General features: G+C 45.9%; 2 protein-coding genes across 2 annotated transcripts in view; one reads left to right on the top strand and one right to left on the bottom strand.

The window, feature by feature from the left end:
• Nucleotides 1-1,095: 1,095 nt before the first annotated feature.
• On the bottom strand, nucleotides 1,096-5,271 carry irf2bp1 (interferon regulatory factor 2 binding protein 1). Its single transcript, XM_048265428.1, has 2 exons — nucleotides 3,032-5,271; nucleotides 1,096-2,624 (listed from the first exon to the last, which is right to left on the bottom strand). The coding sequence occupies exon 1, from the start codon at nucleotides 5,027-5,029 to the stop codon at nucleotides 3,053-3,055; it is 1,977 nt and encodes a 658-aa protein (XP_048121385.1). The 5' UTR covers nucleotides 5,030-5,271; the 3' UTR covers nucleotides 1,096-2,624; nucleotides 3,032-3,052.
• A 3,909-nt stretch (nucleotides 5,272-9,180) lies between these two features.
• nova2 (NOVA alternative splicing regulator 2) overlaps nucleotides 9,181-20,620 on the top strand; it is a 74,569-nt gene continuing 63,129 nt past the window's right edge. Inside the window, 3 exon segments of the mRNA XM_048264273.1 lie at nucleotides 9,181-10,068; nucleotides 16,373-16,474; nucleotides 17,723-17,866. Coding sequence (XP_048120230.1) covers nucleotides 9,906-10,068; nucleotides 16,373-16,474; nucleotides 17,723-17,866 — 409 coding nt within the window. The 5' untranslated portion in view covers nucleotides 9,181-9,905.

Raw genomic sequence — 20,620 nt, 5'->3', positions numbered from 1 at the left:
TTGATTTGATTCATTTTTTGGTGGTTCACCATCTACAGAGCTGTTTCCTGGATATTGGCAAGTTTCACACATGCTCTTTAAAGGTGCCATGTTTAATGTCCACCAAAAATCAATTCATACTCCACATTCCATAAAAGATGGGGGCAGTACCTCCAGAAAGTGAGTTGGTCTATGCTAGAGTAACAACCGAGACACGTGTATTGCAGTTTGGCTGGCGGTTATGTTGACCGCATACCGCCTCCCATGGCCGAAACAGGTATTATAAGTATAAGTATAAGTATAAGTATATATACTTTTTTGATCCTGTGAGGGAAATTTGGTCTCTGCATTTAACCCAATCGGTGAATTAGTGAAACACAAACAGCACACAGTTAACACACAGTGAGGTGAAGCACACACTAATCCCGGCGCAGTGAGCTGCCTGCTTCAACAGCGGCGCTCGGGGAGCAGTGAGGGGTTAGGTGCCTTGCTCAAGGGCACTTCAGCGCGGCCCACTGGTCGGGGCTCGAACCGGCAACCCTCCAGTTACAAGTCCAGAGTGCTAACCAGTGGGCCACGGCTGCCCAACCAGTGGGCCACGGCTGACACCTGTCGGGCTGTGGCTAGTAATTTAGCATGCTAATTCAGGTTGATATCTCTGCAGCACTATACGATCATCGCCCTTATTTTTTTCTCATTCTTTTGATGCGTGTAGCTCATTTTTTGGATTTTCTTATCTCAATTCTTACACATGGCACCTTTAAGCAACATTAATATTTGTTACCTGACCATAATGGCTTCAAACTCATTTTGATGGTAGATTGACTCATAATCCAGAGAAGAGCATCCATCACTCTCCTCCGTCACCGCAGACCTGGCGTTGCAGTAGGTATTGGTGGCTTTTGTGTGCCGTGTTTGAACGCGGCCCATTTTGTCACTTTTAAACGCACTGGGTGCGCCTTTAGCCGAAGGGAAGTAGGTGCTTAGTAGTTTGAAAATCAACGCCAAGGGGATGTATACCAATTCCTACACTGTGTTGCTTGCTCATAGGAGTATGCTTGGGATCTGTTGATCTTTTCAAGTACAGTTTCAGAAATTCACACACGAGTCATATCATTGACTTCTGGCCATAACAGACATTGGGCCGTCTTTATTCAAGGATTGTCAAAAGCCTGTCATACTTTTAATTTAAATATAATTGTAGCCTTAACACAAAAGCAGATTTAACATTTTACACAGAATTAAGTGTTTGAGTAGGTACGTTGACATATACATTACCATGTTGTATATCCAGGGCATCAGATGTTTAACAGTACAGGAGTTTAAAAATCATTAAATGAAAAAAGTACTCAAGAAATGTCTTTAAACTAAAATTTCAAGAGCAAAAGTTTGGCAACTTTCTTTCTCGGAAAGTATGCCTTCAGACATGTCATACGGTTGAAATAAAAATATATATCTGGACCTTGTAGAATTGTAGAAAATTAAAACAATGTTATTACATCTGCAGTTTTTTTTGTACATTTCACCAAACATCACACCTACAGTATGTAGTTGATCTCAACTTCACTGGGTCAAGGATCATAGGTCAATACAAATATAATCACCTGGGTGAGCGTCATACAATCTACTGTGTCCACTTGACGGGACAGAAAAAGGTGATTCCCATATACTTCCCTGTTTATCAATGAAATAAAAAGCCATTTTACCACAAAAATATACGCTACAGCGTTGTATTATACACCGATCTCTGCAACAATCTATCTTTGGTTTTCTATTCACTTATACTTAGTGGTACTTAAAGCCGTATGAAGTATCAAAACTAGAGATTGCACTTCTAGTGAAAGGGATGTTTTGATGTTTTTTTGTTTACAATCTACATACAGTATATCAAATATAAAGACAGATTTATATTGTACATGCTGGATTTGAAATAGGCATGGCTGGGATATGGTGAGAGCATTTTTTAAATCTTTTTATTTATTTATTTACTTATTCATTTTTAGAGGGCTATCGGCATGTGGTAGCCCCATGTTCCTGCCATGCCACCTTTAGTCAGCGTAGGCAATAGCAGAGGCGAGAGTGGCTGCCTAGCAGTACACCTCGCCTCAACATCTCTCATTGTTGTTGTTTTTGTTTACAAAGCACAGGCTTTCTCCCCACAACCCAAGCCTAACTGGGTCTATAGGGACATTCAGTGATGTCAGCATTCATTCTCAAAGTGAGATTTGACAGTGCGTCCTTGAGGTGCAATTTTTGGTTGGCGAAAGACATAGGCTGCTCTGTGACAACGGGCAGAGTACATGACAAGAAGGTTAAATTATAAAATATTTTCATACAGCCTATAACTATATATAGTTTGCCTATGCATTTGAGGATACAAAATCACTAATAGATTTCTACATATAGACTTTTGGGCGGCAATAAGAACATATTAGGGGTGGGGCAAGAGGGCAACCCTACAGGTGGTGGTCAGGGATTGGGCATCATTGTGACACCACCCTTGGGGGGTATGGGGGGGTGGAGGGTGATTGGCTGTGAGGAAGAGGACCTGCTTGATTGACGGCTTCTCTTCAGTGCTGATTGCTGTGTAGTCACAGCATCTTTGGGGTTCAAGGCTGCAGCTCACTTGGTAGAGGAATTGGACCCTGGAAAGAAAATAAAAACAAAACAATGAACACACTTCAACTGGACACACAGAAGCCTGTAGAGAACATACCACCACATCTCCTCTCATTCTTCACATCACAAGGAGATAAAAAAAGGTCCCTGGGTGCGTTTCCCCCCCTTCACCAATCCCATATCACCAAGTCCAGTGTACAGCCGTGTACCGTGTACAGTGTCAATTATCAATGTGATAATATAAACTTTATTTATCTACATAGATATTTATTTAACTTTATTTATTCTGGCACACTGGCCCAAGCAACCATACCTGTGTCCGCAGCGGTGGGCATTACGGGTTGCACACATACCTGTGTCCGCAGCGGTGGGCATTACGGGTTGCACACATACCTGTGTCCGCAGTGGTGGGCATTACGGGTCGCACACATACCTGTGTCCGCAGTGGTGGGCATTACGGGTCCCTCTCCTTCTTCACCTTCACGTCCCCGGCCAGGATGGTGGAGATCTCGCCCTGCATGAAGGCCCAGGGCACGTTAGATCCCACGAGGGGGCACTTGTCTCCGCTGGGGCAGTACACCTCGCTGCCCGAGCCCTGGCTGCGGATGAAATCCCGGGTGCAGGGGAAGCAGAACTTGTGCCCGGGCACGGACGGGCACTGGACGAAGTGTGTGTCCTCCAGCCTCTCGTGGCAGATGGTACAGCAGAGTGGCACGCTGCTGCTGGTGCCGCCAGCGCCGGATGAGGCCTCGCCGCCCGTACCCGCCGCCTGCTCCGACGGCATGGCGCCTCCGGTGGCGGCTCCCGCAGGGCCCGAGTTGCTGCCGCCCGCCGATGCCCCGCCGCCGGACTCTCCGTTCCGCGACGCCAGGCGCCGCTGACCGGCAGGGGACGCCGCCATGGGGCTGCCGCTGTTCTGCCGCAGGGCCGAGCCGGCGCCAGAGGAGGAGGCCGAGGCCGAGTGGGGCATGCCGGAGCTGCCCGCCGGGGCGTCCTTAGGGGACTGCCCGGTGCCGCCCACGTTGTCGGCCACGTTCATGAGCGCCGTGATTGGCGAGGGGTCGCTGCCGTGGATGTTGGCCAGGGCTTCCTGGAGGGCCGGCGGCTGCCCGCTGTTGGGCATGGAGGCGGCAGCGGCCGCAGCGGCGGCGGCCGCCATGTGAGCGGCCATGCCCGGGTAGCCGCTGAGCGCCCAGTGCTGCCGCAGCTGTTCCTCATTGGCCAGCCTCTCTGCTGCGCTGGCACCACCACCACCACCTCCGCCGCCGTCCGGCTCGGGGGACGCTTTGCGTCGGCGCACCCGCGACATGCCAGGGCGGCCCATCTGGCAGAGCGCGGTGGGCAGGATGGAGTAGCTGGCGTCCAGGTACGGCTGCGGGAGCGCGTCGGGGTTGGGCGGTTCCTTGAAGGTGCGAACGCCGTCGCTGAGGAGCTCCGTGAGCAGGCGCCAGTCTCCCGAGCCGTGGCGTTTCTCGTACTCCACGTACTTGTAGCCCGACGTGATCACCTTGCCGGCGTCCTTCTGGCAGTCCTGGAACATCTGCTTGACCAGCATGACCAGGCTGGAGAAGACGATGCCCGAGCCGCACGGGTACTCCACGAACACCTTCAGCTCCGTCTCGGGCCCTGTCTTGGCGTCGAGGGCGAAGACGCGGCCCACCAGGCCGTGGTCCTTCTTGAAGCGCACATTGAACGGCGAACAGCTGGCGAGCGTGAGCAGTGTGTCGCGTAGGGGCTTGGGACGGCCGGCCCAGTCTTCTGCGCGGTTGCGGACGCTCTCGGACAGCTCGTTGAGCGCCTCCGCATTGCGCTGCTTCTCCTTCAGCTCCTTCTCGATTTCGGGGTTGATGAAAGGTGCCACGCCCATGCCCAGCATCTGACGCTTGCTGATCTCGTTCAGGATGGGGGCAGAGATGGTGAGTGGGGCTGCCCCAGGCCTGGCATTCAAGCCTGGCACAGCAGCCAGCAAGCTATGTGGGCCACCAACTAAACCTTGTGCCATTAAGTTAGGTGGGACAGTGCTCACCATAGCCCTGCTTCTTGCATTGGGGCTCTGTCTACTAACCTCTTGGGGAACCCCGTCGTCGAGTCTGGGAAGTCCATTTGGAAGTCGTGCTGGCACCCCATATTCTCCTCTTGCTCTCTCAAAGCGCTCTGGCGGCTGTCTGCCGCCTTCCATGGGGCCATCTTTACCACCTGGACCGTGTTTACCAGACTGAGGGCCGGGCGATCGGCCATCCTGCATTACATGTGTTCTCTTAAGCTGCCGCGCCGTCTCGATAAGGAGCTCAATTCTGTCCGCGCCTTCATAGTTAACGCATCCACGACATACAGCTTCGCTAAAATCCCATATCATAGCCCAAGGCATCTTGGGCAAATCGCAGAGGTAGCACCATTGCCGCCTGGAAGATGCCTGTGAAGAGGCGGACATATTTGACAGGCCCCTCTTCTTTTTACGCTATCGAAGCCCTCCAATACAGCGTTTTGGTCAACCTTTGATCGCCTCTGTACAAAATCTTATCGTTTCCTCCCGAAGGAGTTAAGTCGCTAATAACTTTAACGAGAATGTATTGTTTTTTTCCAGACTTTATGTTTTCTCAACAACAGCCTGCGACCCCGAAGACTATTTCTCCTGGAAGACGCTGGAAACTTACACAACTATGTAGCAATGCATTGTGGGAATTAGGGTTCCGTTTTCCCATGCATTACAACGGGACTTGAATGCTGCCCTATCCTTGTAGCTGATTACAAATATTGATTACAAAGCAAACCTAGATGGACAGACAGAATATGTTGCTATAGTGTGAATCTAGAAATGTTTTCTGTCTTTAAACATTTTGCCATTTAAACTTAGGCCTACCCTATAGGCCCACAGTCACTGTGAGCTAAGCATGGTTTTCTCGCCTGTAGCCTACTGGTGTTTTTGTTGTTGTGGTTATAAAAAAAGTACACATATCTATATTGTTATAATATTAAAGTTAAATTAATTTTCTTATTCAAATCACGATAGTTAACTATCCAGCGTCCAACTTTGTTAGGCCTATAGGCTAGACAATAAATTGTTTGTCGCGCTCATAGTTTGATTTCCTCTGATGTCAGAGTTGTTCCTATAGCCTAGCTAAATTTGGTCAAAGATCAACTGACACTTAAGTCTAATCCACTGACGGTAAAAAATGTATTTTCGTATCTTTTCTGATAAACATCCCCTACACTGAATCCATTCTGTTCACGGTAACCAACTTCAATTCCCATTAGCCTTTGTAGAATTCGTCACCTACATCACTTCCTCTTTTCGTACTGGCGACTTGCTTCGTTGAGTCGGGCAAAGTGCGCAGGTGCGACTGACATTCCTGATGGTCTTATGTAAGTGTGGATTCTGCAATTGGCTAGTCCATGATACAAGTTTGTAGATAGGATGAAGTCGAATTAAATGTGCTAAATTAAATGCGTAAGCCTTTTTAACAGCTACCAGAACACCCAAAGGCATAGGCCTAGAAATAGGGCTAGGCTATTTGTGAAATTAAACGTTGTTTATAGGCTAAGTAAACTACACTTCTACATCACACGCAAAATATGTTTACCCCTAAATAATCAATTTAAATGAACAAAGAAATAGGCTAGGTCTACCTCATGGACAAGACTAGACTGGCCATATTTGCCACCAATCTTTGTTAGTTCCTGTCCCTGTAGTCCCGTAGAATATGCAACGTAAACTGATATTAAATTATAAAACACATTTTATCACCCTTTCATTTTTTTCCAAAATGTGAAATCCTTGAAGCTGATTGATTAGTTTAGCCTTGAGGTAATTATATTATATAACCACTAGATGGCGACAGTTAGTCGTTAATAAAACACCACACCAGAGGCGCGACACTGAAATCTGGGTTAAGCTATGCAATGAATTCAGTCGGACAAATAACTCGCGTTATATTTCCAGTCTACCAGCGAACCTATTTTATATGTTTTGATCCGCAAACACATGTTTAATACAAAAACTCTACTCTGGCATCGATGCAGCACTGATAGGTGAAGGCCTCGTGTAGGCTAGGCTACGCGGCAGAGAGTTGACTCAGGCTATAGGCCGAGGCCTACTTCATCTGAAACCTTTGCTTATCCACAGATATCCTATTTATAGCACATCCCCGCATCTTTTTACAAGAAAAAAATCACTTCAGCTGCAACTGCTAACCGAGCCTACAGTTCCATTCAATATCATTGAGGAGGTGTGAAAGCTACAGCCGAGATGACCACGTGAACAGGTCGCAGAGGTCACGCCAGATGTTTCTCAGTGCACCGTAGTCTTACGCAGCTCTCTCCGCGGGACGCCGAGACAATGGCCAGGGCGCCGGTAGGGAGAATGGGGCAGATGGGGTCCCCCTTCCCAAACAATGTCTGCAGAGTGTCGGGGGGATGGGAAGCTGTGCATTGAAAGTCACCACCAGCAACCAGATATCACGCAGGGCTTAGCCTTTCACTTCCATCTCAGGAGTGGGGCGGGGAGGGGGTGCAAGGGTGGGGAGTGAGGGTTTATGTGAAAGCCCGTAAACCCATATTGCAGGAATGGAAGGGTTTACCCGTAGCCATCTGTCAGAAATTACCCAGATGAACCTAACGCAGTGGCGTCTGGGATGCTTTAAATGATGAACATTTCACATTTTGTTTAAATTAAATCTAGGCTAGGCTTATAAATTATTACCCCAACACCTGAATGAATATGCGATAGACCTAGGCTACTCACAATAAGTTGGTTAAAATCGACCACAATGTCCAATGTCCTAGCCAAGAGATCATTCATTCAGAAATCGTAAATAATAGGCATGAACAATGGCAGCCTAAACATCAAACAACATGTATTATTTTTATATCTCAGTATACAAATGGTGAGTGATCTAGCTTTTTTTTTCAAATAGGCTACATGAAATAGGATATAGTTCACAACTGCGACTAGGCTTTAATCCAAACAGTATGAAGACAAAGGATGCAGTTTGGGCAGTGCAGTCACGCTGAGTATCACCATAGTTACCAGAAGAAGCACTTACCCCCTCGCTCATCCACGCGCAGCGCGCACCCGCTCCTCAAATATAATAAACCTCAGGCGCTGGACAACTTGGCCAGATATCTGATCGGCGAGCCAAAGTGTCACAGCTGGGAAATGCTTTCAGCCATTAATAATGACAACACTACAGAGAACAGTTCATTTCTGCTGTTTTCGATTGCAGCACAGCATTGTCATTGCAAGCCATTAATAAAAATGACACCGATATGTTAACAATTCAACTTAGACTGCAATCCACGCACATCCATGGTCTGATAAGCTGGTCATTTTGTTGCAAAAATGAACACAATTCAATCATTTCCTTAACTGGCAGTAAATGCTGCTATTCACTTCAACTGTGGCATGAATGACACAGATATGAAAGAAGAAATCCAGACAGAGCTCAAACACTCTGCGTCATAAAATATCAGGAGTCATTCATGATTATTATAGCCGAAACACAGGGGTATTTTTAATGTGCTGTATTCTCGATAAAGAAAGAAATCCCATTGGCAAAAAGGGTCTCCTACATCTGATTCAGATTTGCCACGTCTCTCCACACATAAAGTCGGTCTATGCATTCTGGAAGCGGACCGAAATGGCTCGCTGTTGAGATTTTCGCAGCAACGTGAAATTGTGTGGGCTCGCTCTCTTTGTGTGTAGGCCACGGTCGACGCAATGTCACCTTGACGAGAATCTGGAGTAGCACGAGAGGCGCTCTACATCTGTCTCGGTGTGGACAGGACGAGGGTGTACGCGCCAGCGTGTGTGGGAGAGTGTATGTATGTGAGTGTGTGTCTGGCTGTACGGCTTGTGTGTGTGTGTGCGCCTGTGGTAGCCTAGCCTACCCCGCAGAAAACGGAGAATACGGAGGATCCTCACACTGGACTGGAGGAGACCCATAAAGAGCTGAGGATGGCCGAGTCTTTCACAGGTAACATATTTTTATTTGTGTTTAAGCATACAGTGTCTGCAAAAAAATAACTTGGTTTTCTTACTTACATACTCTATTTTAGCATTTATATCATAATATTGTAAAAGTACATTTGGTTAACCTACAGCCAGATAGCTAGCCTATAGATTACCAAACAGGTAGCCATAGACTAGGCCTACCACAAGAGTGTAAATTAAGTTAAAGTTGAACAGCCAAATTGTCTAAAAATAGACAATTAGGCCTACCATCTACAGAGGTCATAATTAGGAAGCGGGTGCATGTGTTTTGACCTAGTCTGTTATGTATTGCCGACAAAAGAAGTTCAGTGCCCATAATGACAGCTCATACTTTGACAAGCCCCAGACCAATCTGATTTTCCAAACGATGCTACCGTCGGCCCCACCACCTCCACTTCTACTGTCATCATGTGATATTCTGAAGTGTAGCCTACTGTCCGCTTGCTGAGGAAAACAGCTTTGGCCAATCGGAATTGGGCCCAAGCAGACGGCTGCAAGGTGATTGGGCGAGCCATGTTTCTTTCGGCCGGAGGAGTGTGTACTTCGGAGTGTGGATGGGAGGGGCTTGTGCTCTACATCTGACGGCGATGAACTGGGATCGGCATGACGTCACTGGTCCCCTGTGCTCCGCCAGTCAGTAAGCGCAGGGATGCTCTGAACGTAAGACTGCAGCATCTTCTACAACGAGGCCACAAAATTGCATCTCCTTCTATATTCTTAAACTGCATTTCTTCCTTCCGGACCTTCCTGACGAAACCAACCCCTTACCCACGAAAATCGAACTGCACGGCAGCTCATGCACGAACCGAAGACCTGCTTGAGCACAATATTTTTTTGTTTTGGCACCTTCCTTTCCCCTTTATTTATTTAGATTGTTTGCCATGACCATTTGTGTGTTTTGAATTCCTTGTTTTGCTGTCAGCGTCTATGAGGACGTCATCGCACCGTAGGGAGGAATAGCAACCGTGCAACGCATTTCAAAAGAAGGAACAATTGTGACCGACACCTTACATATCCGGGGAACTGAAGAGAACGCATCGGTTCATTGGATTTGTATTGATGTGACGTTTCTCTGCACTATCGCTTTTCTCGAGAGAAGGTTGGGACAAACAGCCACAGATTTCGCCGTTGCTTATCCTCTCCGTGCCGCCTGAAAAAGGGAGGATAACAAACGCATCCGGAGGTCCTCGAACGGAAGAGAGCGCATTTGTTGAATATTTAGAAAATACATATCGGTAAAATAACCCTATCACGCACAGCCACTAGCTTTGATACGTTGCGTAAACGGATAGCCTAAAAGCGGTTTCACCCACATAGTATGAAAATGATGGCCGGCGGGGCAGTGCAGCAAAACGGGATTTTTTCCAATCCGCACCATCACAGTCAACAGCCTCACATGGAGTCGGATCCCCCTGATTCTCGCAAGAGACCTCTGGAGACGCCGACCGAGGCCAGCAGCACCAAACGCACAAACACTGGAGGTAAGGAAAGGATGCGAAGCACCGTTGTGATTTTGTGTTCGTAGAGCCAGTCGAATGAGATGACAGCGTGTTGGGTGTAAAACACGGGGAACCGCGAGCAGGTTGATATTTGCAATACGATTTCAAACAGTAAGATGACAAGACTCGTATGCAGGTCAGAGATTTAGATGATGTGTAGGCCTATCACGCATACAGCCAGTGGACGCTTTTAGTAAATACTGAAAACACACTGCGCTGATATGGGAGCACAATAGCGCGTCAGTTACGACCCCGACCGCTCAGAAAGAAAGGAGGCAACGCGTGCGAGGTTTCCAAAACGCGCCTTAACGGTAGTCTAAAATATTGTACACACACACACACACACACACACAAACACGTACCTATTTCCACTACACGGAACCCGTTCGTGGAAAGTAGTCAAATAATTAAATAACTCGATTAACCGGGACAAAAAAAACAATTTTGCGAATCCGGTTTTCTCCTGTAAGTGAGGGCAGATGACCTTGCTTGATAGTGTATCGCTCCTCTTTGTGTAAAATGCTTTAAAATACATACGCAGCGTTTGAAGTATGCTTTAAATCCCTGTCGGCATGCATGGTCTCTGTTATCACTATCCCGAAACCGTTATAAGGCCCCCTGTATTATAGCCTACCACAGAATGTTTTGAGACCCCGGCCGTCCTGGATAAAAATAGGATAGACATTAACCTATTTCGTAATGCCCTCGAAGTTTTTAGGCAACCATAGCGTGTACTGTTTAGTAGTTTTGCTCTAGCATTGCAGTTTCATTCACTCAAATAATGAATAAATATGTTTTATTTATATTTTACTGTGAAAGAAAATTCTGAATACATTGATCAGTCCCTCTTTGAAGTGTATGGCCATGTATTGATTGTTGTGAAGGAGTGGGACTTGTTGAAGCACTGGACTGATGGTCTTGGGCTTCTATTGTGGTGTAGAAAATTAAGTGATACAATGTGCATTCAATGTTAAAGATAATCAATAAAGACAACACCATGGCTCAAATGTCTAAAAACCCACCTTCACCCCTGGGAACCATTACAGAGATGAATGCACGTGAGCACTCACACATCTGTCGTTTTCCATTCAGATGAATCTGTTGGGAGAAATGATGCAGACTGTTTCCTCACCTACAATTGAATACCCCTGTGTGGTTGTGGGAATGCAACAAACGACATCTTGCACAAAATAGCAGTCATAGTGAGCAGTCATAGTGAGCAGTCATAGTGAGCTTGTTTATTTGGAATTGCCCACCAACAGTATGGAGACTTAAGATGTTGTTACAAAGCATGCCACGCGCTTGGTTATTATTGTTTTACAATGCAATAAACTATAACCTAATGTCACAGTCAATTATGCACCACTGACGTTCTGTAGGTTATTTCTTCAGTATGGCTTATGAGTATCCTCTGCCTGTTCCAATTTAGTCATGTAAGCTTCCTCTATTATGGCTCGTTTAGCACCAGAAAAGATGATTAATTAAGTTGTAATTAATCCATCACTACATTGAACATTACATTTGGCAGATTATGGAATACCTGTTTTTAACTTCAGGGGATTTAGGGGGCCTTCAGAGGCCTTTATGGGGCAATTTATATGTTTCATCCATGACAATACGCCTCAGTTTATATTTAAGTAATTGTAATATTTTCTTCGCATATTATTTGGAGAAGGAGAGTTAACAAATTCGGACAGAGAAATATGAAGTAAAGCATAATGCAGTGTTTCAGTGAATTTCAGTGCTCTTGTTGTCAGAGTTCTCTAGTCAATGTACCAACATAGCATTTTATATAGCATTCAGAAGTAGGAAACATAGCATTTTATATAGCATTCAGAAGGAGGAAACATAGCATTTTATATAGCATTCAGAAGGAGGAAACGTAGCATTTTATATAGCATTCAGAAGTAGGAAACATCATTTTATATAGCATTCAGAAGTAGGAAACGTTGCATTTTATATAGCATTCAGAAGGAGGAAACATAGCATTTTATATAGCATTCAGCAGTAGGAAACATAGCATTTTATATAGCATTCAGAAGTAGGAAACATGTCTCTGTGTTTACCATACGGGACAGATAGGATGCTTTAGACAAAGGGGACACGTGAAGTGTCTATTTAAACGTGAATCAGGTATATGGATTATGTTTGCTCGGCGCAGCAGGACAGTATGTAGTACTGACCCACTTTAGTTTATAAGGGACAGGTGGGGAGGTATAATCCTGGACTCTGACAGACAGGTTTTAATGATGTTGTTTTTGAACTCTGTAACAAACATAATCACCAACATGCCAGTGTCTGGATCTGAAGTCTGCATATTTTTAAATCACATCCTCAAGTGTAAAATGAACACTTCAGCCTAAAATATCCCCTTCCCTTTTAGATGTCAGATATTTAGTGACACTCTAATGACTTAGGCCCAAATCAGGTTGACTAAATATTTACATGCTGAAGATTTTGATATCATACAGTAAACCTCTCTTTGTTGTTTATTTTACGCTGCAATCGTTGCACTGGAATAATATGTTGGTGGTCTAGACTGCCAGACAATAACTATATTTAAATTTGTTATTCATGAAATAACAAATTAAAGCATTTGTTTACTTGTGTGTGTGTGTGTTTTTTTTTTTTTTGTCCACGTGTGTACTTGTGAGTTTTTGTGTATGTTCTTGTGTGCAAGGACTTTCTCTGTGTTTGTGTGTGTGTGTGTGTGTGTGTGTGTGGCTTTCCTTCCACTGCCTGCCAACAGGATATGAAAATAGGTTCCCGGTCCCTCTCCAATTCCCATTCTTCAAACGCAGAGGAAAGCCACAATATATGTTCGCCCTGACCCGCCTGATAAGATAGAATGGGCAATTTAGTAAATGGACCAACTGGCAACAGATCGCTGTTGAACGTAGTTGGTGCCGCAGCGTATCCTGATGCCCTTGCTGGGTAGCGTGAGGGGACTGTAAATATGTATTTATCCTGGGGAGGGAGGGACAGGTGGAGACATATAAGTTTGTCAGTGTATGTGTGTGTGTGTAGGTTGTGCGGTGGGGTTGTTGAGGCCAGACATAGTGCTGACACAGGGTGCAGACTATAAGTAGGGGTGTGTGTGTGAGTTTGAGTGTGAGTGTTTCCGTCTTAGCTGGCGTATAGGCTCATCAAGGGACCCTTTCATGTTATTGATTGCGGCGATGCTGATTTGCCTTGCGGACTGCCACTCTGTCATGCCCAGAGCAGCCTGTTTCCAAACTGATCGATTGATGTTGAAGGAAATGCCTCACTGTCGCAACATGCTTACGTTCGGACCAGAGAGGGGCTCTATATAAAGTCAAGTCTCCCTCTAGAAAGCTTTTTATTGTAGCTGATAGCATAGAGGCACCATACCTATCCAGTGTGTCGTCAGCACACCCTGCATGGTTCGTGTCACAGTTCCTCTGCTAGTAGCGTTTGAAACATCCCTTGGCTACTGCATTGTTTTTTTTTGTGCCTTTGTTATGTATTTGTGGCTTTGTGTGAGTGCGAAGGTTGAAATTCGCAATCCATCTTTCTTCCTGTCTCCTGCCTCTTTCCTCGCCTCCTAGCTCATCATGGCTGTTCCTAGGCCAGTCACGCCCCTCCTGAGTCCTTGTTCTACCCCCGGCCTGATCTCCTTGTCGATATCGCGCTCCGTCGCTGACCACCCTAGCAACCGTTGCCGCTGAGTCTAGCGATCGATGGCGTGGAATTACTTAAACGTAAAGGGGGCGCTACTTCCCTCTATGTTTTATATCTTCCCTTTTTTTAAAGCACTGCGTCAAAAGGAGGAGGACGGGAAAAAAAGTCTCATTGTGGAGGGCGGTGGGAGGGTCTTGGGGTGCGTGACGCTTTACGAACGGCGCCACGCCATTGGTGGAGCCAGGTGTCTTTCTCAGGGGTGCTCTGCAGCAGACGGACTGCTTGATGAATAGGGATACAGGGGATGAAAAGAGTGTCGCGAGTAGGTTGGGGGGGCGAGATTTAGCTGCCTCCCTGAACTGTCACGGCAACAGAACAATGTGTGGTGGTCTTCAAACCCTGCGACACAGACATAGGGAGAGAAAGAAAAAGCTTCCGCGGACAGGACCCGAATGTTTCTGAAAATATTTAGCAGGCACTACAGTAGTCACCCTTTCACTAGTTCATGGACCCACGCAAAAAGAAAAAAAAGATGTGCAACTAAAAAACAACAAACAAGCAAACAGACAAACAAAGCTGCATCAACTATTTGTCATTTAATTAAATACAATGCTTCTGAAAACAGTTTTGGAAAAGTGGTTTCCCAATAATTCACTTCACTTTCATAATTTATAACCCAGTTTATTTTAATGTAGTTTCACCAAGACATTATGTGCCGATTTATTGAAACAAGTATGAGCTCCTCCCCAGTTCATCAGTTAAACCCTGCTACGTAGCATGAGGGAGCTCAGATCTCCAGTTAAACCCTGCTACGTAGCATGAGGAAGCTCAGATCTCCAGTTAAACCCTGCTACGTAGCATGTGGAAGCCCAGATCTCCGGGTACTGGCCTGCCTGCGGCAGAAGTAGGGACCTGTACCCCTTCAACACTGATACCAGATTTGGAGGATTTGGCTCATGTCTGCTGTGAGATCGGACTGTTCTGGGTCTTCAGATCTCAGGGGAGGCCACGGCAACAGCTTGGTCTATTTACAATTCTTAGTTTATTATGTCCAGTGGCTGTGCGTTATTCATCATAACATACACAAGGCACAACAACACACATAAACAGCAAAGAGGGACCTCAAAACAAAACCTTGGACGTAGCATAGAGTCAAGTGGTTCTCTGTCATTTGCACGTCTCTTTTGTAGCACTGAACAAGTGGTGGGGGAAGTGGGGGGCATTTTCCCTCCTGATGCAGTCTCTCTCTCGCTCTCTCTATCTCTCTCCCTCTTTCTTTTTCTATCTCTCTTTCACACCCATACATACACACACACACACACACACACACACACACACACACACACACACACACACACACACACACTCATGTACGAAAGAGAATCCTCCTGATTCCTTTCAGGAGCTTTGTGCTGACAAGCGACAGGAAATCGCCCAGTTCCTGGCTAAGAAACGAGCTCCATGGTGATGCCATTTCCTTCTCCGTTAGACAACATTAAAAACAACACATTTGAGGCCTCACATTAAAAACAACACATTTGAGGCCTCACATTAAAAACAACACATTTGAGGCCTCACAACTTGTTAAGAGATCAGACCTTCTTACCACTCATTTATAAAACCCTGTAATAATTCTGTAAAAGAGAATTGAAGATAAAAAAAACTAAGTTTACCAATACATAAACTAGATATTAGTAATAACTGTATGATTGTGAAAGAGAGTAAATAAGATGTGTTATTGCATTATTTTTGTAATTTGTAACTGCTAATCATTTACCTTTTTTGGAGAGCAGCAAAATAGAGGAAACAAGTTGAGGATTTTTTTTTTTTTTTTTCTTACTTTGAAATAATGGAAGAAAAAGTATCCTTCACTTATTAGGTAATCAAATATAGGCCTTAACCATAACATCCCAATACTCATTTAATCAGCAAGACATAAACAAGGCTCTTTCAATTTCTTTGTGTCACAACCTCTCAGTGTAAAATGCATGGATTACCAATGATGCAATATTTTTAAACACATCCAATAAATGTCATCATAATCTTTGATAATGGAAAACAGGCCCCTGTCTCAAAGTGGATTTATGTCGGGCTAAGTTCTTTGAGGCCATTTCTAAAATGCTTCACATGAAATCATGATCCTCTAACGTGTCACACATGAGATTTAAAACGCTAACGGGGGATGAACGTACACACACACACACACACACACACACACGTTTATCAGATCCTGTTGCATGGATGTCATTTTGATGGACTCTGTGCTATGAAGAGAGTCCGTGTGTGAATGTGAGAGACAGATACAGAAACAGATTTACTTTACTCACCCCGGACATTATTCATGAGTGTACTGCCATGGTAATCGAGGGTGGTTAAAATTAGTCCCGTCCGACTCAAAATGAGGACACTCCATGTTCTATTCAGAATGTGGGTCACTGAAGGAGATATTTGGCCATATTATTTTAGCTCAAGGGTGGGTTACCTACTGTCATCACACAGACGAAGCTTGAGGTTTGACAAAAGCAAATGTCTTTTTTTGATAACTGTCTTACAAACATGAATTAATTGGGGGGTCTCGTGTGGACATTCCCAGATGCAAAGAGTTCAGAAATATCACTGTTGATCTTTTTGTCCTCCTTTTTAGGTAGTGTGAGTGGACCATATTCCCAACTGTGTCAAAGCGTCTCTTTCTCTGAGGACCACTGCGATAACCTGATTCTCACACGCTCTCCGACAGGCTGGCTTGGTGTGTATAATAAGAGATTAGCGCAAGAAGACGGGTTTATTAAAAGACTATCAAACCTCTCCCTCTGATAATCCTCTTTGACTGCTTCCCTCAAACCCTCACCTGCTTTAAAGAGAAATGCTCAGATGTTTCAGTTCCACTGTCACGCTCCGAGGATCACAGAGCGTATTTACAATTCTGCCGTAACTGCATGAAGCCAACCCTCACACTGCCACTCGCTGTTTGCCTTTCGGCAGCACCCCCCCACCACCCCACCGTAATGATAAACTATAAATTCTGCCTGCTCGAACCTGATTTTGATTTGCCGGCCATAATTTTCACCCCAATTATTTTCTCAGGTCGTTAATGCCCCCACCGCCTGACAGTCAAGTGTCTCATATTCTGTTTCAAATAAGCGAGTGGAGAGAAAAAAAAACTAACACTGCAACTATACCGATCTACTCTAAATCTGCTGTCTACAGGGAGCTGACCAAGATTAATTGTGTGGAATATTAGCAGCGCACCCTTGTGGTTTGGGAAGGACAGAAACAATGTCATCCTAAAGTCAGAAAGGAAGGGTGTACGGTGCAGAGGCTGTGCTGACCTGGTTATGTAGTTGGCAGGTAGTGATTTGCAGTGGTCAGAAAGGGCTCTTTTTGTTTCGACAGAGAGGGTTGCTTGCCTTGCTTCTTCTTTGACTCCTGCTTCCCTCCTCGATTGGAGACATTGCCCTCCACTGAGCCTTCTGAGGGCGGGGACCAGGCGATGGAGCTTGTTGGGGTTTGATGTCAGGCCCTTTGGGTTTTGCCACATGCCCACTGTTGACAGGGCCAGAAGTGGTGGTGTGGTGTAAATGCACAAAGCAGTTTTTCAGACGGAACCCATAATCAGTGGGCTTCTGTTGTGCTTCTCCATGTAATATTATGGTTTGAGGTGTGGTTAGATCCATTTCGCTTAGGATGGCGGGGGAGTCTAACCTTTCAGCACTAAACTAAAAAACAACTATCAACTTCAGCACAGAAAAAAACGTCTTGCCACATTGTTTGTCACATCTGTTAACCACTCAGGCAGCATGATGTGTTTATGTAAAATTTTTGAGCAGAGATTTTACAGTTGCTTTGGTAGATTAGTGACTATATGTTTGAGTGGATGATTGAACTCATTGAATAGCTAAATAGTTAGCCTGGGCTAATTAGAGCTAATGGACTGGATTGGAGAGGACTGCGGCTAATATTTACTCTGTTTTTTTCCTCTCTTTCCCTTCTCCAGAGGAGGGAGAGTACTTCCTGAAGGTGTTGATCCCCAGCTACGCCGCGGGCTCCATCATTGGCAAAGGAGGCCAGACCATTGTCCAGCTCCAGAAAGAAACTGGCGCCACCATCAAATTGTCAAAATCCAAAGATTTCTACCCAGGTGAGTACAGTGCAATCCTCCCGCTTTGCCCTCCCTGAAAACATATACAGGATAAACCTCTTTAACTGTCACCACAGGATCAGGACGTCTTAGGTGTATTGAAAGGACCGTGTGAGAATGTTCAGGTATAGAACACTGAAGAGACTTCATAAGAACTGCACTACCTTTTTCACAGCATTCTGCATTGCTGGGTTATGCGATGATGTTCATTGCTATGGATACCGTTCAGTTCTCTAATCAGCGCACAAATACATCTAAGCCTGTAGTTTATTTAGCGCCCATGAAATAATTAATAATAATCAGAACACGTAATCTAGGGATTGTCATGTTGATTTACTTCCCTGTCAGTGTTTATCATAAAACAAAGCAGTGCAGACAATTGAAATGTCTGCTGTGCGCCTTCGCATGTCTTTATATGAGACTGTATAATACAGCACAAATGCAAGATATTGTCCTGGTACACAAGTGACCTTTGACCTCTTAGTGTCACATTAATGTGAATGCAGTGACTCCATCACACTTTCTCTCCAGCTGTTGAAGAAAAAAAAAGTACTGTCCTGTTTCCCAGAAGTAGTTTGTCTTGTCCTCAATGGGAATCATATGAGTAGGACGTCACCTTCGGGCGGGCGGCCACAACACATGGCCTTTATCACCGCTCTAGTTACATGCTCGGACAGGGCACACCAGGACAGCTCTGTGGCGTCCAACGATGGTCACAGTTGGGCTGCAGTCCAGTGGTCCCCCTCTGTAGGTTAACTCAGTGTTTATGTTGGCCCTGCGCGGCTCCAGAAAGATCTCACCCATCCAGAATAGAGATGTTTTTCCTCCTCTCTTCTCTTCTCTTCTCTTCTCCTCCACTTCTCTTTTCTCTTCTGGTCTATTTTTTCCCCTCCCTCGGTGAGTTTCCTGTGTGACTCGCTACGTTTGGAAAGGAAACTGGAGAGAGAGAGAGGTGTCAGAGAGGAAGTGAGGAGGAGTGCTGAACCCAGGGTGCGATCACTCTTAAAAGAGCATTGTTTCCCACTCCCCTCCGCTCTCCTCCGCTCCCCTCTCGGCTGCGGAGTGGAGCAGGCCAACAGGCCACCTGTGCCCCAGGGCCTCCGGGGAGTCAGCGGTGCCGTGGACCGGCACGGTGGGGCGCGGTGCAGAGGAGATGCCAGGACCAAAGATGGCAGATGCCAGATGCCTGCCGCATGTCCGTTTCACGCCACTGTGGGCACCGATAGGGCAATGCAGCCTTGAGATTGGGAGAGAGCAGAGGGATGATGAGAGAGAGAGAGAGAGAGAGAGAGAGAGACGAATGAAGGAGACATAGAATGTTTAAAAAGAAGTGAGGGAGATCTAAGGAGGTGACTGTGAGACTCCCTCTCCTTTTTTTCTCTCTATCAGTCTTTAACTCTCTTGGTGTGAAAAACACAGATGTGCCTACGGGCAGTTTTAGGAGGACTTGCGGACTTTAGGAGGTGCGTCTGTGTCTGAGTGCCCAGAGAGTATGGGGATGTTTATGTGTCTTTGAGTGTGTATGAGTGTGTGTGTTTTTGTGTGTGATAGAGAGAGAGAGAGAGAGAGAGTGAGAGTGTGAGAGAGTATGTGTGTGTGTTTGTGTGGGTGTCTGAGGGTGCAGTGAAGTGGACGATCTGAGTGGCAGTGGTGGTGGTAGTGTGTGTGTGTTTGTGTGTGTGTGTGTGTGTGTGTGTGTGTGTGTGTGTGTGTGAGGGGGTGGATGTGGTGGGGACGAGGGGCCCTTCCTCCACTATGAAGGGGGCATCTGTATGCTAATGAGTAACCGGCCTCCTTTTTTTCCCCCAGCCAGCGAATGAAAGGGTCCACCTGCTGGGTAGCCCTCCATGCACTGGCCTGCGGAGCTAGAGAGCTGGACAGCTGGCTCTGAACATGGTGATGCACAGGGAAGCATTTGCTGGGCAATGTTACTGTCCATCACGGTCTGGGCACTCTCCCTCTGCTACTAGGCAACAGCAATTTTATCTAGAGAATATAAATCAGCAGCAGGCAACGTGTTATGATCATCATCCAATCGGAACACTAGAAACCAGTCATGTGATTACCTGGCAACATCGCTCAAAAAGGGAAATAGCTCAAAGTTGAAAAGTTTATAAGCTTCATGTATCATCACCTTGAGCCCCTGGCATGGTGCTGATGGGGTGATGATAGTAAGACTCTTAAATGAGAGTTACAGAAGTAAACGGTTTGCAGAACTCAGACAGATGATGAGTCGATGCTGCTGCTTGCCAGACACGCAGGTAGAAACAGAGACAGCACATCTGCCCTATTGCTGTTGCTGTTGCTGCTTATCACAGAGTTTCCTGAAATCTCAAAACCAGTCATTTCCATTTTCTACACACTTTGCTCTCATGGCATTTCAGTCATGCTATTCAATGCCATTACTTTGTCATAGGCCCAGGCCTGTTAGTACCATTAGCTGCTTATCAGAGGTCTCTCTTTCTTTCTTTTCCTATCATGACGCCAAACAGACTTGCAGTAGCGTCTAGCTCCTTTTAAACCATGCCACGGGCTTCAGAGGTAAAATCATCCTCGCAGGGCTCAGACAGATAGGTCACTGCTGCTGCGTCCACTGCAGACGTAGATGGAGGAAGAGAGATGAGAGAGAGAGAGAGAGAGAGTAGAGAGAGAGAGCAGAAAGAGAGAGAGAGCAGAGAGAGCAGAAAGAGAGAGAGAGAGAGAGAGAGAGAGAGAGAGACCATCCCTCCCCGCAATACATCCCGGGCGTTAGTG

Source organism: Alosa alosa, chromosome 15 (assembly GCF_017589495.1).
Source record: "Alosa alosa isolate M-15738 ecotype Scorff River chromosome 15, AALO_Geno_1.1, whole genome shotgun sequence".
In the NCBI taxonomy this organism is placed as follows: domain Eukaryota; kingdom Metazoa; phylum Chordata; class Actinopteri; order Clupeiformes; family Clupeidae; genus Alosa; species Alosa alosa.
The sequence above is the reverse complement of the archived record's forward strand: the minus strand, read 5'-3'. Positions and strand labels throughout refer to the sequence as shown.

Coding starts and splice junctions, on each gene's coding strand:
- irf2bp1 (XM_048265428.1), bottom strand. CDS start 5,029: ATGTCCGCCTCTTCACAGGCATCTTCCAGGCGGCAATGGTGCTACCTC.